The following is a 15,399-nucleotide window of genomic DNA, read 5'->3' as shown; positions in this document are numbered from 1 at the left end:
CAGGGCCCAACAGTGGCTTTGATCACGGTGGATCAATCCAGGCCACACCCGTTGACAAAATCTATGATGGACATATAGGTAAATGGGAATTTAACGAAATGTTTAATTGACTGTGGGAGTACCGAGAGTTTTATCCACCCTAGCCTGGTACGGCGGCACTCATTAACGGTAACCCCTACACGGAGCAGAATTGCTATGGCTGCTAAGCCCCACACTTCGGACATTTTGGGCTACTGTGTGGTAACACTGACTGTAAAAGGCACGGACTACAAGGATTTTAAACTCCTCGTGATGCCAGAACTCTGTGTTAATGTAATCTTGGGCCTGGACTTCCAGTGCCACCACGAAAGTGTCACGCTAGCATATGGCGGGTCCCAGTCGCCACTCACAGTCTGTGGCCTATCAACCTTAAAAATCAGCCCGCCCTCTTTATTCGCTAATCTCACTCCGAACTGTAGGCCCATAGCGACCAAAAGTAGACGGTACAGTCTGGAAGACAGACATTTTATCAAGGCGGAAGTGGACAGACTCCTGCGGGAAGGCATTATTGAATGCAGTACCAGTCCGTGGCGTGCCCAAGTAGTCATAGTTAAAAATAGCGAAAAGAAACGGATGGTAATTGACTACAGCCAGACTGTTAATATTTATACCCAGCTGGACGCCTACCCTTTACCCCGCATATCAGAAATGGTCAACCAGATTGCGCAATACCGAGTCTTCTCGACTATCGACCTCAAATCCGCGTATCACCAGCTCCCCATTAGAACGGAGGACCGCCCATACACTGCCTTTGAGGCGAATGGACGCCTCTACCATTTTCTCAGAGTGCCCTTCGGGGTAACAAATGGGGTCTCGGTCTTCCAACGTGAGATGGACCGCATGGTTGACGAGAATAAACTACAAGCTACCTACCCCTATCTGGACAATGTCACTATCTGCGGGCACAACCAGCAAGACCACGATCTAAATCTTGCGAGATTTTTAAAAACTGCCCTAAAGCTGAATCTAACCTACAACGAAGACAAATGTGTCTTCAACACAACCCGTCTCTGTATCCTCGGCTGTGTGGTGGAAGATGGGGTAATTGGACCGGACCCTGACCGATTACGCCCCCTAAAGGAACTGCCCCTGCCACACAATCCCAAAGCTTTAAAAAGGTGCCTGGGATTTTTTTTGTATTATGCCCAATGGGTGCCCAATTACTCTGATAAGGCCCGACCCCTCATTAAATCGATGTCCTTCCCACTATCAGCTGAAGCTCGGGAGGCTTTCACCAGTATCAAACAGGACATTGAAAGGGCTGCACTGTGTGCAGTGGACGAAAGCATTCCCTTTCAAGTCGAAAGCGATGCGTCAGACTTTGCCTTAGCTGCGACCCTCAATCAGGCTGGGAGACCTGTGGCCTTCTTCTCCCGAACCCTTGAGGGACCTGAAATCAGGCACTCTTCTGTCGAGAAGGAGGCACAGGCTATCGTGGAGGCAGTGCGGCACTGGAGACACTACCTAGCCGGCAAACGTTTCACCCTGCTCACCGACCAGCGGTCGGTGGCTTTCATGTTTAATAACAAAGGGGGAAAATCAAGAATGACAAAATACTCAGGTGGAGGATCGAACTATCCACGTTCGACTATGATATTATGTACAGGCCGGGAGCCCTTAATGAACCCCCAGATGCCCTATCGCGGGGAATGTGTGCCAGCATTCATACGGACAAATTACAGGGTCTCCACAACGACCTCTGTCACCCAGGGGTCACCCGACTATACCATTTTATAAAGTCCCGCAATCTGCCCCACTCCATCGAGGAGGTCAGGGCAATGACCAGAGCCTGCCGCACCTGTGCGGAATGCAAGCCTCGTTTCTACAGGCCTGACCATGCACACCTTATCAAAGCCACACGGCCATTCGAGCGCCTAAGTCTGGACTTCAAGGGACCCCTTCCCTCTGCCGACCGTAACGTATACTTCCTCAATATCATCGATGAATATTCCCGCTTCCCCTTCGCCATTCCCTGCCCAGACATGACCAGTGCCACGGTCATCAAGTGTCTCTGTAATCTATTCTGCATGTTTGGCATGTTGAACTACATACACAGCGATAGGGGGACGTCATTTATGAGTGATGAACTGCGCCAGTTCTTGCTCTCGAAGGGGATAGCCACTAGCAGAACCACTAGCTACAACCCCCGGGGTAATGGGCAAGTGGAAAGGGAGAATGCTACTGTTTGGAAGGCTGTCACGTTAGCCTTAAAGTCAAAAGGCCTTCCGACCTCCCGCTGGCAGGAAGTCCTCCCAGATGTGCTCCACTCCATAAGGTCTCTGTTATGTACAGCCACTAACGCTACCCCTCACGAAAAGATGTTCGTTTTCCCCCGGAAATCCACCTCGGGCATATCTCTACCCGCGTGGCTGACGTCTCCGGGGACAGTACTATTGCGGAAGCACGTGAGAGGCCATAAAACGGACCCCCTTGTGGAAAAGGTACAGCTCCTCCATGCAAACCCTCAGTACGCCGATATCGAATACTCTGACGGGCGAGAGGACACTGTTTCCATAAAAGACCTCGCTCCCTCGGGGAGCGGAGAGAACGATGAGAGACTACCCGAGGAAGACCTACACCAAAAAGAGACAGGACGCCCAGAGGTATCAATACCCAACTTTAACCTGGAGGACACTGCAGATAACCTGGAAGACACTGCGGAGGCCCGGACAGCGGAGGAACCAGAATCCACTCCCCTAGAGGCACCCCAGCCTGCTTTGCGCCGATCACTGAGAACCGCAAAACCTCCTGACAGACTCACTTATACCAACTTTTAAGAAACATCACCCCGATGGACTAAATCTAAAGAAGGGGTGAATGTAATAAAATCTGCTTGTCTTGCCTGTATTCGTTTTGCACTCATGTATATTACCCTCCCCCACATGGTGTATAGTTTCACTTCCTCTTCCCTGACTAACCTGGAAGGTTCCAGGTCTTGGCTCTGCCCCTGACTTCTCTTACTTAAAGATCCCAGGATCTGTATGACTCATTCCTGTGAGCCAGTCAGTGTGTTGAGATGTTAGCTCTGATCTTAGTGATTAAAAGCCAACTTGTTAAAGTCTATAACTTCTAGTTTGGTGGTTATTGAAGGCACATCAACTATATTGTTTGCCAATATTGTTGCCCATTTTATTTTCCCAAGTTCTATTCTCAGCCCTTCAAAATGAGCTTTTTTCCAATCCCTGGTTTTTGTCATACTTATGTCCTTCTCAAATATAATCTTAAAGCATATTATATTATGGTCGCTTTTGCCTAGATGTTCGCTGATGACTGCACAGTGCCATTCACAACTCCTCAGATAATGAAGCAGTCCATGCCCGCATGCAATAAGACCTGGACGACGTTCAGGCTTGGGCTGATAAGTGGCAGGTAACATTCGCGCCACAGAAGTGCCATGACTATGACTAAGTGCCAGGCAATGACCATCTCCAACAAGCGAGATTCTAACCACCACCCCTTGACATTCAGCAGCATTACCATCGCCAAATCCCCCACCATCAACATCCTAGGGGTCACCATTGACCAGAAACTTAACTGGAGCAGCCATATAAATACTGTGGCAACAAGAGCAGGTCAGAGGCTGGGTATTCTGCGGTGATTGTCTGACGTCCTGACTCCCTAAAACCTTTCTACCATCTACAAAGCACAAGTAAGGAGTGTGATGGAATACTCTCCACTTGCCTGGATGAGTGCAGCTCCAACAACACTCAAGAAGCTCAACACCATCCAGGACAAAGCAGCCTGCTTGATTGGCACCCCATCGACCACCTTAAACATTCACTACCTCCACCAACGGCATACCGTGGCTGCAGTGTGTACCATCTACAAGATGCACTGCATCAACTCGCCAAGGCTTCTTCGGCAGCACCTACATAGAAACATAGAAGATAAGAGCAGGAGTAGGCCATTCGGCCCTTCGAGCCTGTTCCACCATTTAATGAGATCATGGCTGATCATCCAAACTCAGTACCCTGTCCCTGCCTTCTCCCCATATCCCTTGATCCCTTTAGCCTGAAGAAATATATCTAACTCCTTCTTGAATATATTTAATGAATTGGCCTCTACTGCCTTGTGTGGTAGAGAATTCCACAGGTTCACCACTCTCTGGGTGAAGAAATTCCTCCTCATCTCTGTCCTAAATGGCTTACCCCTTATCCTTAGACTGTGACCCCTGGTTCTGGACTCTCCGGCCATCGGGAACATCCTTCCTGCATCTAGTCTGTCTAGTCCTGTTAGAATTTTATAAGTTTCAATGAGATCCCCTCTCATTCTTCTAAACTCCAGCGAGTATAACCCCAATCGACCCAATCTCTCCTCATACATCATTCCTGCCATCCCAGGTATCAGTCTGGTGAATCTTCGCTGCACTCCATCCATGGCAAGAACATCCTTCCTCAGGTAAGGTGACCAAAACTGCACACAATACTCAAGGTGTGGTCTCACCAAGGCCCTGTACAACTGCAGCAAGACATCCTTGTTCCTGTACTCAATCCATCTCGCTACAATGGCCAACATACCATTTGCCTTCTTAACCGCCTGCTGCACCTGCATGCTTACCTTCAGCGACTGGTGCACAAGAACACCCAGGTCTCGTTGCACTTCCCCTTCTCCCAATCTATTGCCATTCAGATAATAATCTGCCTTCCTGTTTTTGCCACCAAACCCGCGACCTCTTCCACTAGAAGGACAAGGACAGCAGGCGCATGGGAACAACAGCAGCTCTAATTCCCCTCCAAGTCACACACCATCCTGACTTGGAAATATATCGCCAATCCTTCATCGTCACTGGGTCAAAATCCTGGAACTCCCTCCCTAACAGCACTGTGGGAGTTCCTTCACCACACGTCCTGCAGTGGTTGAAGAAGGCAGCTCACCGCCACCTTCTCAAGGGCAATTAGAGATGGGCAATAAATGCTGGCCTTGCCAGCGACACCCACATCCCATAAACGAATTTTAAAAAAAATCTGCTCTGGTTCATTCCCCATTACTAGATCCAATAGCAAATCCTCCCTTGTTGGGCTTTTTACATATTGTGCTCAGGTACGTACACCAACATTTTCTCTTTTAAATATGTGCAAGTAATTGTGAGCAGGAATTTCCTACTGCATTTCGGTTTGCATTTCACCCATAAAGCGCCTTGGGATATTGTACTATGTTAATGGCGTTATATAAATGCAAGTTGTTGTATAAAGGATCTGCAAACGATCCTGGTGCTGATCTATGGGAGTCACCTCAGTTATTTAATAGGAATAAATTAGTACACAGTGTAATCAGAATGATACAGTATAGGAGGCCATTCTGCCCATCGTGCATGTTCTTTGAAAGAGCTATCCATTCACCCGCTATTAGTTTTATATTAACACTAGCTGAAGTGCCCGGCGGTGCCGAGGCTTTTTCGAGGGCATGTTGTTGTTGGAAGAGAGAGAGAGAGCGACTGGGGGGAAGAGAGAGAGCGACTAGGGGGAAGAGAGGGAGGGGGAGGGGAGGGGGAGGGGGAGAGCGGGGGGGGAGGGAGGGCAGGGAGGGGGGGAAGGGGGAGGCGGGGAAGGGGGGACAGGGAGCCCCCCACCGAGGGTCACGCCCCCCCCCCCGAGGTGAAGACCGCCGATTGCGGCTGTGTGAGACGGCCGGCGGGCCCGGTTGCCAGGGTAACTGTTGACGCTCAGCAAGCTCCGCCCCCCGGCCGAGCCAGAGAGACGCCGCGTCTCAGCTCCTGCTGCGCCCCCGCCCCCCCGAGGTGAAGACCGGCGATTGCGGCTGTGCGAGACGGCCGGCGGGCCCGGTTGCCAGGGTAACCGTTGACGCTCAGCAAGCCCCGCCCCCCGGCCGAGCCAGAGAGAGACGCCGCATCTCAGCTCCTGCTGCGCGCGCACCCTTTAGTAAGGTAGCGGCGCTGGGCTGAGGCCGGCCCCTGCAGCCTTCGAGTGGGGCCGGGAGGTGCCTAGCTCGGGCATGGGTGCGGAGGAGAAGCCGAGGCTTCGAGGCCTACCTGGAAAAACGGGGAAAGGTAGGAAAATTAATGAGATTAGGTAAGTTAATTAGTTTCTAAATCATTTTTTTTTTAAACAATATGGCCTAGAAATTGAGTTTTGGCGCAGCCAGGGCTTTAGCGCCGGAAGTTAGTGCCGGAGCTAAGTCGCGCTGGTCGGGCCCAAAATTCACTACTTCTGCGCCCAAACGGCTGCCGGCGCTGCTGAAAGCTGTTAGCGCCTGAAAACTGGCGCTATGCGCTGAATTTCGGCGCTATGGCGCCCGCTGCGGTGCGGCAGGTTCGGGAAGTGCAGGCCTCCTCCTTCCCTTAAGGAGGAGCTGCCTGCACCCGGCCGCGGCCCGCGATAATCTTTTTAAAAATGAGCCCGGCACCTCGGACAAGTGCCGGGCTTGCTTCTGTTCCCGGGGGGGGGGGGGGAAGTCCGGGGAGTGAGCTGCGGCCAGGCGGCCGGCGGGAAAGCGGCCGGCCGCCACGGGGCCTTTAATGCGCCGGCGCAAAGTCATGTAAGACTCTGTTGCCAGAGTCTTAGTTGCGGCTGCCACGGGCGAGGCGGCCGCAACTGAATTTCGGCGCTGGGGCCCGTCGGCATGGCAACCGGGACGCCGCGCACACCGATGACGTCATCGGTGCCGGCGCAGCGCTACCGGTCTACCGCGGCGGAAGGGCCCCAGGCAATTTCGGCGCCGGCGCCAATTGCAGCGCTAGGCCCTCTAGCGCCGCAAAATCGGCGCTAAGGGCACTGAATTTCTAGGCCCATGTGTTTTAAAAGCAACGTTTTTTTTAAAGACGCAGAAAGCAGGAAAAAGGAAAAGTTTGGAATCAAGATGGCGGCGACTCACCTCGGTTCAGAACGATAAGGCCCGCCCACACACGCACCGATTGGCCCGGCCGCACGCGGCAGCAAGCCGCCGTACGATTGGTCGACCTCGAGGTCACTCTGTCGCTAATGAGCGGATAATGAGATGCTAATGAGCGGAATGTTGAAGGTTTTTGGGATACCGCGGGCGCGATTTTAGCTCGGCCGAAACGTAAATACGCTTAAAACCGTCTCGGAAGCGTAAGCTTTCTTTGGAGGTTACGCGCGCGTAGGTACGCCCTGTAACTTTCGAGCGCATAGCCCGCCAGACGCACAGGCGATGACAGACAGAATGACAGAAGTACCGATTTATATATATATATATATATATATATATATATATATATAGAGACTAGCTGAAGTGCCCGGCGGTGCCGAGGCTTTTTCGAGGGCATGTTGTTGTTGGAAGAGAGAGAGAGAGAGAGCGACTGGGGGGGGGGGAGGAGGGAGGGCGGGGGGGGAGGAGGGAGGGCGGGGGGGGGGAGAAGGGAGGGCGGGGGGGAGAAGGGAGGGCGGGGGGGGAGAAGGGAGTGCGGGGGGGGAGAAGGGAGGGCGGGGGGGGGGGAGAAGGGAGGGCGGGGGGGAGAGAAGGGAGGGCGGGGGGGAGAGAAGGGAGGGCGGGGGGGAGAGAAGGGAGGGCGGGGGGGAGAAGGGAGGGCGGGGAAGGGAGGGCGGGGGGGAAGGGAGGGCGGGGGGGAAGGGAGGGGGGAGAGAGGGGGGGGAAGGGGGGAGAGAGGGGGGAAGGGGGAGAGAGGGGGGGAAGGGGGGGGAAAGGGAGGGCGGGGGGAGGGGAGGGGGGGGAGGAGGGAGGGGGTCGCCGCCCCCCCCCGAGGGTCGCGCCCCCCCCCCCCCCCGAGAGTCCGGCCTCCCACCCCCCCCCCGAGGGTCGCGCCCCCCCCCCCCCCCTCCCGAGAGTCCGGCCCCCCCCCCCCACCCCGAGAGTCGCGGCCCCCGCAGAGGGTCGCCCCCCCCCCCGAGGTGAAGACCGCCGATTGCGGCTGTGCGAGACGGCCGGCGGGCCCGGTTGCCAGGGTAACCGTTGACGCTCAACAAGCCCCGCCCCCCCGGCCGAGCCAGAGAGAGACGCCGCGTCTCAGCTCCTGCTGCGCGCGCACCCTTTAGTAAAGTAGCGGCGCTGGGCTGAGGCCCGCCCCTGCAGCCTTCGAGTGGGGCCGGGAGGTGCCTAGCTCGGGCGTGGGTGCGGAGGAGAAGCCGAGGCTTCGAGGCCTACCTGGAAAAACGGGGAAAGGTAGGAAAATTAATGAGATTAGATAAGTTAATTCGTTTCTAAATCATTTTTTTTTTAAAACAATATGTGTTTTAAAAGCAACGTTTTTTTTTAAAGACGCAGAAAGCGGGAAAAAGAAAGGAAAAGTTTGGAATCAAGATGGCGGCGACTCACCTCGGTTCAGAACGATAAGGCCCGGCCACACACGCGCCGATTGGCCTGGCGGCACACGCCAGCAACCCGGCGTACGATTGGTCGAGCTCGAGGTCACTCTGTCGCTAATGAGCGGATAATGAGATGCTAATGAGCAGAATGTTGAAGGTTTTTGGGATACCGCGGGCGCGATTTTAGCCCGGCCGAAACGTAAATATGCTTAAAACCGTCTTGGAAGCGTAAGCTTTCTTTGGAGGTAACGCGCGCGTAGGTACGCCCTGTAACTTTCGAGCGCATAGCCAGACAGACGCACACGCGATGACAGACAGAATGACAGACAGATAGACAGATCGACCGATTTATATATATAGATGGCTTATAAATGCAATCATCGCATTCACCTTAGAATCCTTGCTTATGCTGCAAGAGGTTTAATTCAGGACACACTGAGTTGGTCAATACCTGGCACTGGTTTGCCCTATTGTTTATTCATTCACGGGATGTGGACGTCACTTGGTAGGCCAGCATTTATTGCCCATCCCTAACTGCCCTTGAGAAGGTGGTGAATACCACTGAGTGGCTTGTGAGGCCATTTCAGAGGGCAGTTAAGAGTCAGCCACATATAGGCCAGACCAGGTAAAGATGGCAGATTTCCTTCCCTAAAGGACATTAGTGAACCAGATGGGTTTATACGACAATCTGGCAGTTTCATGGTCACCACCTGTTACTAGCTTTTTATTCCAGATTTATTTATTTGAATTTAAATTTCCACCTGCCATGGTGGGATTTGAACTCACATCTCCAGATATCTGGATTACTAGTCCAGTAACACAATGACGGTGCTACCGTACTCCTCCTCAGGCTCACCAACAGGCTGCAGCGCCCTCTACCGGCAGGACACAGGACATACGCAAACCAAATGTCCCAGAATGGAAAGAACACTAACAACTTGTATTTTTATACAGTAGTGCCTTTAACGTAGTAAAACGTCCCAACTGCACTTTACAGGAGTATTAGAAGACAAAAAATCTGACACAGAGCCACATAAAGAGAAATTAGGGCATGTGACCAAAAGCTTGGTCAAAGAGGTAGGTTTTAAGGAGCGTCTTAAAGGAGGAAAGAGAGGTAGCGAGGCGGACAGGTTTAGGCAGGGAATTCCAGAGCTTAGGGCCCAGGCAACAGAAGGCACGGCCACCAAAGGTTGAGCGATTATAATCAGGGATGCTCAAGAAGGCAGAATTAGAGGAGCGCAGATATCTGCGGGGCGGGGGGCGGTGAAGGAGATTACAGAGATAGGGAGGGGCAAGGCCATGGAGGGATTTGAAAACAAGGATGAGAATGTTTAAATTGAGGCGCTGCTTAACTGGGAGCCAATGTCGGTCAGCGAGCACAGGGGTGATGGGTGAACAGGACTTGGTGCGAGTTAGGACACGGGCAACCGAGTTTTGGATCGCCTCAAGTTTACATAAGGTAGAATATGGGAGGCCAGCCAGGAGTGCGTTGGAATGGTCAAGTCCAGAAGTAACAAAGGCACGGATGAGGGTTTCAGCAGCGGATGAGCTGAGGCAAGGGTGGAGACGGGCGATGTTACAGAGGTGGAAATAGGTGTTTAGTTATGCAGCGGAAATGTGGTTGGAAGCTCATTTTAGGGTCAAATATGACACCAAGTGTGGTTCAGCCTCAGACAGATGTGAGGGAGAGAAACGGAGTAAGTGGCTAGGGAACTAAGTTTGTTTATTGCATTTATCTCTAATAAAAACAGAAAATGCTGGAAAACACTCAGCAGCTTTCACCACCCTCTGACTTCTCGTTCACTTTTGGGAATCAAGTGATGCTCATGAGCTGAACCAATCCACAGTACAAATATCAATATCAAAGTCGGTGCAAACATGCAACTTTCCAACAATCTGCAGCCGGAAGTATGTGACCAGTAAGCTGCCAGATATGACCGGGTTACCCTCACCTTACACTCTTGGGCAGCTTCAACAACAGGCACTATCTCGTGGCTTTTATGCCTTTTTGAACTCTGACAAACCACGCAGAGCGGCTGCTTGTCGGTTTTACAGTAAAGCTTCAGCGCCTCCCGATGCTCGCGGCATTCGTGGAGAGAACTGCCTTCGGCCACGTTCGCCAGTCCTTCCAGGGCCTCGGCAGTCCCGGGGAGGGCGCCGCTCGGTTTCACCGTCCCGGAAAGGGATTTCATCCTGGCGAGCCGCCGGCACTCGGCTTTCCTCTCCTCTCTTCCTGCACCGGGCTGTACAGAAGCCGGCTGAAACTGCGAGCACAGGTCAGTGAGACAAGATCTTTACACACTTTGTGACAAACAACACAGGGATAGATCTCCAACCATCTGTGGAGGTCGAATCTCCTGCAGCTACCCTACACCTAATCCGGATAAAATAATCCAGCACAAACGAAACTCACTTCCTTTTCAGCATATCACAAACACTTTCAGTTTCAATTCCTGGTTGCACTAACAGAACAGGTGTACTGTAAGGGGCGGAGTGCTGTGACTCCCAGAAGTAAACAAGTGAATCAAACCGTCAAAGAGCACCAAATATATATGTTATAATAGAATATATTATGAATATATGATTCAAATAATATGCATAAATTTGACATGTTATGATATATGCTTAGGCAGAATGATACAAGGGGTTTGGAGGGTTAAATTATGGAAAACAATTTGCATTAACTTGGTTTGTATGCCCTGGGTATAGAAAATTGAGGGATGATCTGATTGAGGTGTTTAACAGAAAAGATAGGGAAGGAAAAAAGGGAGGTGGGGTGGCAGTGCTGATTAAGGAAGACATTGTAGTGTTGGAAAGGGAGGATGTTCTTGAGGGGACAAGGACAGAATCCATTTGGTTAGAGTTGAGGAGCAAAAATGGTATGATCATGCTATTGGGGGTATTCTACAGGCCTCCAAATAATGAGAGGGGGGTAGAGGAGCAAATCTGCAGGGAAATCGCAGAGATATGCATGAGCTTTAGAGTGGTGATATTGGGGGACTTTAATTACCCAAATATCGATTGGAATAATGCTAGGGTAAAGGGAAAGGAGGGAGAGGAGTTTCTGAAATGTGTTCAGGAGAATTTCCATGACCAATATGTTCTTGGCCCAACTAGGAAGGAGGCATTGCTGGATCTGGTGCTGGGGAATGAGGTGGGCCAGGTCGACCAAGTGTCTGTGGGAGAACACTTGGGTACGAGTGAGCATCGTATCATAAGATTTAGATTAGCAATGGAGAGGAGCAAGGGACAATCTAGAGTGGAACTTCTAAACTGGAATAGGGCTAACTTCAATGGGATGCGAATGGATCTAGCCAGGGTAAAATGGAAGCAAAGACTGATGGGAAAAACTGTAACAGAACAATGGGTGATCTTTAAGGAGGAGATGTTCCAAGTACAGGCTAGGTACATTCCAACAAGAGGGAAGGGTAAGGGAACCAAAGCAAGGGCTCCTTGGATGACGAGGGAGATAGAGAAGATGATGAAACAGAAAAAGAGTGTGTTTGATGCATGTCAGGTGAATTCTTCAAGGGAGAACCAGACCAAATACAGTAAGTTGAGAGGGGCTTTGAAGATGAAAATAAGATTGGCAAAGAGAGAACAAGAGAATGGCAGTTAACATAAAAGGGAACCCAAAAATCTTCTACCGGCATGTAAACAGTAAGCAGGTTGTAAGAGGCGGTGTGGGGCCTATTAGAGACAAAGAAGGTGATATATGTTTAGAGGCGCAGGGCAAGGCTAGAATACTCAATGAGTACTTTGCATCGGTGTTTACTAAGGAGGTGGATGCTGACAAAAGGTAGAAGTAATGGAAGGGATCAAATTGATAGACAGGATGTATTAGAAAGGCTGGGTATGCTTAGAGTGGACAAGTCGCCTGGTCCAGATGGCTTGCATCCCAGGTTGCTAAAGGAATTGGGAGAGGAGATAGCGGAAGGGCTTACATAATTTTCCAATCTTCCCTAGATGCGGGGGAGGTGCCCGAGGATTGGAAAGTGGCAAATGTGACACCATTGTTCAAGAAAGGGTGTAAGGACAATCCTAGTAACTACAAGCCGGTCAGTTTAACATCAGTGGTGGGTAAAGTTTTAGAAACAATAATCAAGGAAAAAATTAACGGGCATTTGGAGAGATTTAAGCTAGCTAAGGAAAGCCAACACGGATTTGTAAAAGGCAGATCATGTTTGACTAATCTAATTGAATTTTTTGATGAAGTAACAGAGAGGATTGATGAAGGGAATGCAATGGATGTTGTCTACATGGATTTTCGGAAGGCGTTTGACAAAGTACCACATAGAAGGCTGGTTAACAAAATTGAGGCTCATGGAATAGGTGGGTCAGTGGCAGCTTAGATAAGGAATTGGCTTAAGGACAGAAAACAGCGAATTGTGGTAAGTGGCTATTTTTCAGACTGGAGGATGGTGGACAGTGGTGTTCCCCAAGGGTCAGTGCTGGGGCCACTGCTTTTTTTGATAAATATAAATGACCTGGATATTGGAATACAGAGTAGAATTTCTAGATTTTTCGATGACACCAAACTTGGTAAACAGTGATGATGATATCAATCGACTGCAACAGGACATAGAAAGGCTAGCAGAATGGGTAAACAAGTGGAAGGTGGAATTTAATACAGAGAAGTGTGAGGTGATGCATTTTGGCAGAAGGAACAGGGAGAGGCAATATACACTTAATGGCACAGTTTTAAAGAATGTGCAGGGACAGAGGGACCTGGGAGTTAATGTAGGTCTCTGAAGGTGGCAGGACATATTGAGAGTGTGGTTAACAAAGCACATGGGATCTTGGGCTTCATAAATAGAGGTATTGAGTACAAAAGTAGAGAAGTTATGCTGAACCTTTATAAAGCGCTGGTTAGGCCACAACTGGAGTATTGCGTCCAGTTCTGGTCACCACACTTTAGGAAGGATGTGAAGGCCCTTGAGAGGGTGCAGAGGAGATTTACCAGAATGGTTCCGGGAATGGGGGATCTTAGCTACAAGGACAGGTTGGAGAAGCTGGATTTGTTTTCATTAGAGCAAAGGAGGTTGGGTGATTTGATAGAGGTGTACAAGATTATGACAGATTTCGATAGGCTAGACAGGGAAAGGCTGTTCCCACTAGTTGATGGTACAAGATCTAGCGGACACAGATTTAAGGTTTTGGGCAAGAGATACAAGGGTGATGTGAGCAAAGACATTTTTATACGGTGAGTGGTGAGGACCTGGAATTCGCTGCTGACGGAAGTGGTGGCAGCGGAGACACTCAATGTTTTCAAGGGGAGACTGGATAGGCACTTGAGGGAAATAAAGTTGCAGGGCTATGGGCATAGAGCGGGGGAATGGGACTGACTGGATTGCTCTGCAGAGAGCTGGCACGGACTCGATGGGCCGAATGGCCTCCTTCTGTGCTGTTATGACTCTAGGGCCTAGAAATTCAGTGGGCTGCGCCACCCGTTAGCGCCTTAAGAGGGCACTAAGTGGGTCGGAAGCCACTGGCCACGCCTCCCGCTAAATTCAGCAGGACGCTAATGGCGGCGCTAGCCGTTAGCGCTGTGCCGCTACCGACGACGTCATCGGTGTGCGCAGCGCCCCGCTAACACCCCGATCACGATATTTAGATGCACCCCCTGCTTTAATGCCGGGCGCTATTTGCGACCGGTTCAGGAGGGCCTACCTGAGGCGGTAGAGGCGCTAATTAGAGAGGTGTGGGGCAGCCATTTTTTTTTGCTGGCCGCCTGCCAGCACCTCTCCGCGCTGCCCCCCCCCCCCACCGCGGAGTGCCGACTGCGTTCCAAGAGCCCGGCACTTCTCCTCGGTGCCGGGCTCTTTAGCCGGCACTCGCGATCCTCGATCGTGCTGCACAAGGCCCTTCCCCTTTAAGAAGGGGAGGGAGGCCTGCAGTACCGCAGCGTGTGGCGCTGCGACACGTTGCGCAGCGATATTCAGCTGCAGCGCCCCAAGAGGGATGCGGGGCGCCTCCAGTAGCGCCACGCTTCCCTCTGGGGCGCGCAAATTGAATTTCTGACGGGCGGCCGTGACTGCTTTTAGCGCCCTGGCGAGGCTGGCGCCCCAAACGGAGCTATCGTGAATTTCTAGGCCTATGACTCTAGGTTAAAGGGATTCAATAGGGTAGCTGCAGAGAAACTATTTCCTCTGATGGGGGAATCAAGAATGAGAGGACATAATCTTAAAATTAGAGCTGGGTCGTTCAAGAGCGAAATCGGGAAGCAGTTTTTCGCATAGGCGGTTGTGGAAATCTAGAATTCTCTCCTCCTTAAAGGCTGTGGGGATCATTTGGAGCTTTCAAGACGGTGATTGATCGATTTTTGTTGGGTAAGAGTATTAAGGGCTATGGAGCAAAGGCGGGTAAATGGACTTGAGGTGCAGATCAGCCATGATCTAATTGAATGGCAGAGCAGGCTCAAGGGGCTGAATGGCCAACTCCTGTTCCTAATATAATTTAAATAATCCCAAAATTTACAACCTCTTTCACAGATGTATGAATGAGATAATTTCCTGTAATCTCCACTATCTCTTTAAACATGAGGTCTGAGAACAAGTATCTGTGGAATCCAGTTCTGATGAAGGATTCACACTAGAAAGATTCACTTGTCTTTTCTCTCACAGATGCCACTTGGCTTGTTGAGTATTTCCAGCATTTACTGATTTTGTTTCAGATTTCCAGCATTTGCAGTTTTTTATGTCTTGCTATTTGAAAACTGCATTTGGCATCTACAGCAGAAATGACTGTGAAGCCAATGTTATGGCGATTTCATTCACAGTATGGTCCAAAGATCAGCTCGAAGGACCTACTGGAGAAACAGATCTCGCCGTTCGAAGATCCGTCTGCAAGACATCGTCAGCATTCACCATACTCCCAGATCCCCCGAAAACCAAACCCGAGGATCTCGTCGCCCCTCACCCAGCCCGCCTCGAACCGGGGTCGACAGCCGACCCCGTTACTTGATTCCAACCCCATCAGCTCGAACCTCCCGCTGAAGCCTTCAGTTCAGCCCCACGATGTAGAGGTGAGTGCGCTCACTCCAGTCATCTCACCCACACCCGTGCAGCAGACAGGCCCGGGGACTGGGCCCTGAAAGCCTCAGCCACCAGTGCTCAGCTTA

General features: G+C 51.1%; 1 protein-coding gene across 1 annotated transcript in view; it reads right to left on the bottom strand.

Annotated features, from left to right (window-relative positions):
• LOC147096185 (zinc-binding protein A33-like) overlaps positions 1 to 10,713 on the bottom strand; it is a 28,552-nt gene extending 17,839 nt beyond the window's left edge. Inside the window, exon 1 of the mRNA XM_085975058.1 lies at positions 10,232 to 10,713. Within this exon, the coding sequence (XP_085831184.1) occupies positions 10,232 to 10,471 (240 nt within the window). The 5' untranslated portion in view covers positions 10,472 to 10,713. The remainder of the gene's footprint in view (positions 1 to 10,231) is intronic.
• Between the last annotated feature and the right edge of the window lie 4,686 nt (positions 10,714 to 15,399).

Source organism: Somniosus microcephalus, unplaced genomic scaffold (assembly GCF_052327205.1).
Source record: "Somniosus microcephalus isolate GS21.2 unplaced genomic scaffold, FLI_Smic_1.0 unresolved_chr1, whole genome shotgun sequence".
Taxonomy (NCBI): domain Eukaryota; kingdom Metazoa; phylum Chordata; class Chondrichthyes; order Squaliformes; family Somniosidae; genus Somniosus; species Somniosus microcephalus.
Note: the sequence above shows the minus strand (reverse complement) of the source record. Positions and strands in the feature narration are given on the sequence as shown.